The 8577-nt window shown below is 49.4% G+C and overlaps 1 protein-coding gene across 1 annotated transcript in view; it reads left to right on the top strand.

Annotated features, from left to right (window-relative positions):
- Nucleotides 1–5988: 5988 nt before the first annotated feature.
- LOC140324875 (RNA-binding protein FXR1-like) overlaps nucleotides 5989–8577 on the top strand; it is a gene marked incomplete at both ends in the record, with an annotated part of 6735 nt that continues 4146 nt past the window's right edge. Inside the window, 5 exon segments of the mRNA XM_072402997.1 lie at nucleotides 5989–6041; nucleotides 6723–6816; nucleotides 6888–7052; nucleotides 7134–7212; nucleotides 7888–7997. Coding sequence (XP_072259098.1) covers nucleotides 5989–6041; nucleotides 6723–6816; nucleotides 6888–7052; nucleotides 7134–7212; nucleotides 7888–7997 — 501 coding nt within the window.

Raw genomic sequence — 8577 nt, 5'->3', positions numbered from 1 at the left:
ACATATGATGGCTGACTATTGTTGGAGCATCCGGCGGGATTGTCCTAACACTGAACACTCCAGGAAAAGATAAAGGCATAAATATTTACCTTAACTGCTTACCTGATGTCATAGAGTAACAATAAATCCTTTGAATGAACAAAAGAAATTTAAATAAACAGTACAATCAAGTTAATATTTCATTATTTTTTCATTGTATGTAAAATTAGCTTTTTCACAAAAATGGAGGGCCCTGTATCGTAAAAACTGGATGTGCAAAAATTAGTAAAAAAAACAAGTGTAAGATCTAAATAAAAAATGCGTTCTCCAGTGTGATAGGTCAGCTTAATCACAATGAGTGCGGTGTCATGTGACCTCTCAGGGCTGGTCACATGACTCACATCAGACAGAGAGCTGAGCCCGATATGTTCTGCACCCATCAATGTAACCAATCCGCATTATTCCCATCACCAGCGCTGCTCCTCATGGGTTTTGCCTTGGGGTACCGGGACTTCCTGCTCCGAGCTCCTTTACTGCTGGTACCGTTGTTACCTATTGGACCGCACTCATTGGCCGGACCCCATTGTGACCCTGAAATAGGCCCTGTAGGGGTGGAGCCTCTGTGGCTCCTCCCTCTGGTTCCTGGACATCCTCCACAATAAGAGCGTCTGCTTCCAGGCCTGAAACCCCCAGCAACATAGCCAGGGTGGCTTCTATGGTGACAACATCCCACGCCCCCGAGACCTGGGTACACCTACCTCCACCTGGTGGGGAAGGAAGGAGATGAGGAAGAGCTGAAGGGTAGGTGACCCTTTATAGGAGAGACTATCACGGATGGTGGGAACCCCCCATAATGGGCACAGCAGGGGTACAGACCCAGGAACCCAGCACAGGGAAGGGGGAACCCCTTATATTGGGCACAGCACGGGTACAGGCCCAGGAACCAAGAACAGGGATGGGGGAACCCCTTATATTGGGCACAGCAGGGGTACAGGCCCAGGAACCAAGAACAGGGATGGGGGAACCCCTCATAATGCTCTCTGCAGTTCCAGGAAGTTGTTGGTGTCACCTGTTCTCTGTCCCCCAGATGGGGTCAGATTGATTATCTGCTGGTGGTAGCCGAGGATTTGCAGAGCAGAGCCTTCCACCTCCCATGGCAGTGTATTGAGAGGCCGATGGGCAGCGTAGTCTCGAGCCAACCCCAAAGACTGGCCGTGGGGGAGGCACCTGTTCTAAGGTAAGTATTGCAGAGGGAGGCGGAGCTATCACAATGACAGTGCCAGCCTGGTGCCCTGTGTGTCCTCTCTATTTATATTGTAGCCTATGACTGCACAGTGAAAAGAGAAACAGTCCATTGATACTCTCATCTCTTTGTGACTTTGCTCTCTCCTCCTATCAGTATGCTTTTCATCAGCATTTGAACTTATTGGCTCCTTATGCTGCTTCTTCCTTTCACATGCCAGCCCTGCTGTGCAAGAGATCACCAAGTCAGATTTGAGTATTTATCCTGTTTGTATATTTAGGCTTTGTTTGCCCCAGTTTTCTGGATGATCACCATTACCGCCTTATGGATTGAGGTGCAGAAGACGCCATTGCGTTATCGGACTCGCAGTGACAACTTCACCACCGAGACCGCCAGTGCTGCCATGTGTGCAGGAGAGGGACTTTTGACGTCGGAGGTGGGGGTGGGGTCCATGTATTCTCTGCACTGTCTTCTTGGGGAGCCTCCAATTTTGATGATCAGCCAATAAAAATCTTCCGTTCATCCTGCGCCATATAGCGGCTTTAGAGGGTGAATATGATTTGTTAGCTTGGCATGTGGTACCATCTAACAGCATCCATTCCTGCCTAGTGACCTATGCGGGTCCGTCATCTACTGCTCGGGGCAGTGCCAGGCCCAGGCTTCGTGGAAAGGGCCCCAGGACATCAGCCATAGGCACTGGTGTGATAGGATGGAGCTGGAGCTGGCTGACCCTTTAACTTCATCCAAGCAAAATGCCGGTGGGTGGCCCCGGGTTGTCACCAGGCCCCAATTTATTTCACACATTACCAGCCTCACATACTGATCACCTCCTCACTCCTCCGCTGCTCCAAGGAGAGCTGACCCCGCCCCCGAGGGCCCTACACAAGAAAGTGAAGCAGCCCCAGTTCTGATTTCTGGTGTGGGGAGTCTCCCTGCTGCATCCTCCCCATTAGTTTATCATTCCTTGGGGATGACTCATGTAGTGATCCAGCATAGCACATCAATAAATGACGCTGCGGGATGAGTGGTAAATTTTCCCCTGAGATGTTCGCAAATAATAATCTCCAGAGATAAAATTCTATTGTGTGTGGAGATTATATGTCTGGGGCCCCAAAAGGTTCTCAATCCAGATGAACAGATTTACAGATTATGGTATATGTCAGAGCTATATAAATGTATAATAATAGTGTGTGACTGTGGGAGGACATTAGAGTGTCAGCTCCTCTGTACAGAGACTGATGGGACTGGCTCAGTGGTGTCTGGGGTAATGGGGCAATGTGTCTCTAACCCCGCCATTTTCATACCCCCTTACCCGGTTTATTCCCCACCAGATCTCCAATCTCTGTTCATTGTCCATTGTTCAGCTTTCCACCATAAACCCTTCAGGTTGGGGGTCACCAAGAGGAATTGGTGACCTGGGGTTGATTTTTGGTCAGGAAGGAACCGGAAGCTGCTGTATTCCCCAATATATCACCCCGGATTCTTGGGTAGTTGCAACCATCGTTCAGTTTAAACCTTTACCCCACCTAGAAATTATCACCAGTGGGGGGGGGGGGGGTTCCCTGAAAATTGGGTGCTTGGGTGCCCAGAGCTGGGGGTGACACCGGTGACCCACACCTTTGCCTGGCCGTCATGGTCATCCAGCGGCTTGATCTGGAGCCGGTATTCACATCAGGAATTGGCTGTATGTGTACTTGGGGTAAATTAGCCAATCCGGGGGCAACCAGACAACGAGAATCTATAGGAGCTCAGCCATGGGACCCTCTCTTAGTATGGGGCAGTTTGGATGGAGACAGGAGGGGGTACAATGCCCCGTCAGTGACTATTGCAGCCACTATATGGCCGTTTGTATATTATATTTACCCACACCAAGGGCAGATATCAGGAGGTACAAAGCTTGTGAGGGTCCCAGACCCTATGCAGCCAACAGGGGACCCCAAGTCAGTTCGGCAAGGGGGTCCCAGGTCATTTCTTGGCTGTGTCCACCGCTGACCCACATATAGCTCACATGGGCATGAGCTAAGACAGGGGCATTAGATTGTCAGCTCACCTGGGGAATGGTTAGTCACATGACTGTGTATCCTCATGTATAACCCCCCTGCACCCCCATAATTGGTAACAATGTATAACAATATAATAATATAACAATATAATAATCACAGCAATGGTCACATGACTATGGACTATATAAAGCGCTTCGTAATATGTTGGCGCCATATAAATACATAACGAGAATTTCAATCATCGAAATTACCCCTCCTCATGTATAGCCCCCTCTTTGCCCCCATTAATGGTAACAATGTATAACAATAATATAATAATAATAATCACATTGATGGTCACATGACGCCCGGCTCACCTTGAGATGCCTGATTTGTGGTGACGGCCGTGCGGACACCCCGACAAACAGGAGGGTCACCAGGGTCAGCGCTGACACTCTCATCATCATTCTTTTTGGGTGATTTTGCGGATTTGGGGGTTTCAGTGGCCCTCGTATTGCAGCCACTATATGGCCGTTTGTATATTATATTTACCCACACCAAGGGCAGATATCAGGAGGTACAAAGCTTGTGAGGGTCCCAGACCCTACGCAGCCAACAGGGGACCCCAAGTCAGTTCGGCAAGGGGGTCCCAGGTCATTTCTTGGCTGTGTCCACCGCTGACCCACATATAGCTCACATGGCTAAGACAGGGGCATTAGATTGTCATCTCACCTGGGGAATGGTTAGTCACATGACTGTGTATCCTCATGTATAACCCCCCTGCGCCCCCATAATTGGTAACAATGTATAACAATATAATAATATAACAATATAATAATCACAGCAATGGTCACATGACTATGGACTATATAAAGCGCTTTGTAATATGTTGGCGCCATGTAAATACATAACGAGAATTTCAATCATCGATATTACCCCTCCTCATGTATAGCCCCCTCTTTGCCCCCATTAATGGTAACAATGTATAACAATAATATAATAATAATAATCACATTGATGGTCACACACCATAGTCACAGTGTAACGTCCCCCCACCATCCATCTTTTACCCTTTCCCATTCTTCATGATGGTATATGGAGTGTCATGGGCACATGGTGCTATGTGGCTCTCTGTGGCTCTCTGTGGCCCTCTGTGGCTCTCTGTGGTCTGTAGAGGGCAGCCAGTTTGTGACAGAGATTTCAGGATCTATCGTGCTATCACAATAAAGGAATTACATGATGACATATTGAATTTTTTAATATGATATCTCTTTCATTTCTTATAATGATCGTGTTAGCGTCCATAAGCAGCACCGGATCCACCGCAGGCCGTTACTGAATGGAAATTTCCAATCTGGGGGTCATTCTTGGAAGGCAGAGGAAATGGTGGGAAGTGAATGGCGTGGGGGAGATTGTAGCCCCTGATGAGGACGGTTGGATCTCTTTGTGACATAACGATGTTTAACCTTTGACCCCCCACAGATACCAGGGAACGTATACTTGTAACTGTCTCCCCTTTAACCCCTCTATGGCCGATGCCCCGTATTGTCACCTCTCCCCCAGTGACGTCAGAGACGGGGGTCTGCATTATGTGCTGTCATCCATCACCTGACATGGTTACATTTAACAGGGGACAAAGGCCTGGCCGCCCCCCATTGTCCCCATAAAGGCCGGGGATGCTGGGAGATGCCGGGGCCCTTTTGTCTGTGGGGTTTTATTCACATCGCATTCCTGAGTGAGCGTCACAGTTGACGTGGGGCCGAAGAATGGAGACGGCAATTTAACTCTCATTACTTTTCACTGCATTTACTGTAATAGGGCTATGAATAGGGCCCGACCCCCACCTACCCCACCGCTGACCCCTCTCGGTGTCCTTCCCTGGGACCGCTGTGGGGAATAACGCCCCCATCCCCCAGAACAAATCCAAAGTCCCAGCTCCAACTCATCTCACCCCTTACAACCAGATTGTACAATCCCAGGAACATCGGCCCCAATTTAGTGATCCTGCCAGGTAAAACGTTGTCACTGGGACAGGAAGTGAGGGGGAAATTACAAGGAAACCCAATCCTGAACACACCAACCAGTGGGGCTCATTTTACCCCATGGATGCCAAATATTGCGGCCTATTTTACCCCACAGAACACCATTGAATGGGGCTGATTTCACCTATAGACATCAATGACTGGGGTCATTTTACCCCACGGGCACTGAGGATTGGGGTTCATATACCCCGTAGACAGCAATAGGAGCTCATTTTACCCCACAGAAGACAATGATGGGGGAATTCCTTCTGGTTCTACCCCTAACATGACCCAGTACTACCTCCCCCACAGACACCCATGTGCCCCAATACCCCCCTCCCCCACAGACACCCATGTGCCCCAATACCCCCCTCCCCCACAGAAACACATGTGCCCCAGTACTGCCCACCATAATTATAGTACCCTGTTACCCCAGTACTTGCCCCTCCTGCTGTACTCATCATCTTCTCCTGTACACAGATGTGCCCCAATACCCCTCACTGTCACTTGCTGCCCATTGCTCTACACTGATTTGATTTCAGCTCCACCTTTACCCCAATACTGCCTACCCTGCCACTTGCTACCCACCTAATACCTCCCTGAGCACCCCCCCCCCATATCACCAATCACTACCTCCATCCAATATGACCCACCATACTGCTCCCTGTTATTAAACTGCCCACCACTCCCATTATCATATAATTCTGGGGGTCAGTGGGGTCACTTCCTGTCAGTGTGACCCCGCCTGTCTTCTGTCTTCCAGGGATTTGTCCAGGATGTCCAGGAGGAGACTGTCACCGTTTCATTCCCCAACAAGTAAGTAGACATCGCACAGCTCCCCCTTCAGGCTCCCATGGGTTTATACATGGGGATCATTGGGGGAGGGGAGTGCCACCATGTGACCCCCCAACATCGGGGGGACTGGGGGCCTTCTGATGCCCCATTACATACATGGAGCCATGACCCTCCCCCAAGTCATGACAAAGCCCCTCCCTCTCCTCAGATTGGCTCCTCCCCCTAACATTTCCCCGTCAGATATTACAGCTTCAGGGAACATCCCATATACCTAGTGGAGTGACAAGGGGTGGGGCTTATTGGCAGGAGTGGGTGGGGCTTATTTCTGACTTTTGCAGAAGTCAGGGCCGCATGTACAGGCTGGGCCATGATTCTAAATGATACAAGTTCTTAACAGGTCAGCTCCAGGTCAGGCCGCTCTGATTGTGGTGATCCATGGTTGTACATTCTGCTTGTAGTCACCATGTGACCGGCTGACAACGGCATGGACAGAGCATTGTCATCCCCAAGAGTTGTCACTGGCAGCCATGGTGCCACATCGCATAGTTCATTGTTGTCACGGTCTGGCCCAGGGTGAGAGACACAGACAGGAAGGGGTCAGCAGCACCGAGCTGGGGAAAGGGATGAAACAAAGCATTTTATGGCATGCAGAGAATCCAAATCCACCTATGTTTTACTTTCTGTCCCTTCCCCACCCCCCAGCTGCTTCCCGGAAAGACAGGTGCCCTTCTGTGAGGTGAGACTACCGCCCCCTGCTGGTGACCGTGTGGAGATATCGGAGGGAGACCAGGCAGAGGTAATACACAGATACAATATAGATCTATAGGGACCAGAATAACATAACCTGCAACTGTGCCGTCCTTCCAGGTGCTTTCCCGCGCCAACGAGCAGGAGCTGCCAGGATGGTGGTTGGCTCAGGTCCGGATGATCAAAGGGGATGTGAGTATGCGTAATGCTCAGGCTCGGAAAGTTCCGGGAGTGACGGCTGTTGATCTGGACGAAGAGACGTTCACATTTAGGATATACGGGGAGGTAAGTCACATCTGGGTATTGGTGAAGTCCTTATTCTTTAATAGCTGTAATTTATTATTTTGCTTTTCCCTCATGCTGCAGTCAGAGGAAGCCGTACGGAAAGCTCGGGGGTATCTGGAGTTTTCAGAGGCCTCCATGGATGTCCCGAAGGCCCTTGTTGGTAAGTGGTTATTTGTTTGAGATTTATAGAAGCTGCATTAGTCTGAGTGTATTCCCTTCTATCAGCAGGCTTTCCATGTCATTACATATCCTTTAATATCACCACTGGGTCTCTGTGCTTCTCTTCAATGCAGGCAGATTATGATTGGTGGGAGGGGCTAGCAGGGTGCTGTACATTGCTTCCCAGCATTCATACAAGCGCTGGTCTGACTCCTGGAAGGCATTAGATTGAAAGAACTGAAATCCATTGAATGAAATAGATGGGCCTGGGATAGAGGGGCTGGATGGTGCTGGACATCCAGGAAATGAGCGGTGATCTTTCCAACATGCTGCAGCTTCTAATGATCAGGAGCTCACAGTGTGCAGAGCATTTCAGTGCCTATGACTATTAGGACAAATTTACCCCCTGGTACACGTGTGCTGTGGTTCCCCGCCCAAAGGAATGGAGCCACATCACCTACCTGTACAAGCCAGAGGATTTCCATCTGCCATCAAGGTGGTGCCCTAGGATGCAGTGACGATGGGTCCTGGACTTGTCATGACTGCATGGGGTATGTGCCATTGTTGGTATTTATCATGGCAGAAGCTCACCACCCACTTAGGAGTTTGGTTCCCCTTTATGAACATGTTGTTGGAGTAGAAGTGGAATTTCGATTTAATCTCATTTTTCTTTCAGGAAAGGTGATTGGGAAGAATGGCAGCGTCATCCAGGAAATTGTAGATAAGTCTGGCGTTGTCCGGGTCAGGGTGGAGGCCGAAGAGGACAAAACGGAGCAAACCAAAGAGGTAAAACTATTTGGGGTCTCTGTGTAAATGGCAGCTGGGGTCACCTAATGATTGGTCAGATTAGAAACAAGGCTCCTCCTTTCCATTTTTTTTTTTTCCCCTGCCTTCTGGCTACATAGAACGCAATGTTCTCCCTAGGCCTGTTAAGCTGGGCGTACCACCCGGCACTTTTCAGCAACCACCTGGATGTTTTTGGGTGGTTATTGACGATTTGGGTCACAATACATGCCTACAATTTCATCCCACCCAGCTTAAAAAAGTTTCTGGGTTAAACACTGGAATGTGGGATACCTCTCCTATATTACCCGAATAGAAATTACGATGTACACCACTTATCTCCAATACCAACATCTACAGGAGCCAATAAACATGGAGTCCACCATGCTGGTCATCCATATTACCAACACCCACTGAACCCCTAGACCGGGACTACCATAGGCTGAATCCACCATGTGTACCGCCCCCCTACATCACCAGCATCTTCCGGAGCCCATAGACTAAGGGTACCATGTGTACCTCCCGCCTACATCACTAGCATCTTCCAGGGCCCATAGACTAAGGGCCCCATGTGTACCGCCCG

Source organism: Pyxicephalus adspersus, chromosome 2 (genome assembly GCF_032062135.1).
Source record: "Pyxicephalus adspersus chromosome 2, UCB_Pads_2.0, whole genome shotgun sequence".
NCBI lineage: Eukaryota > Metazoa > Chordata > Amphibia > Anura > Pyxicephalidae > Pyxicephalus > Pyxicephalus adspersus.
Note: the sequence above shows the minus strand (reverse complement) of the source record. Positions and strands in the feature narration are given on the sequence as shown.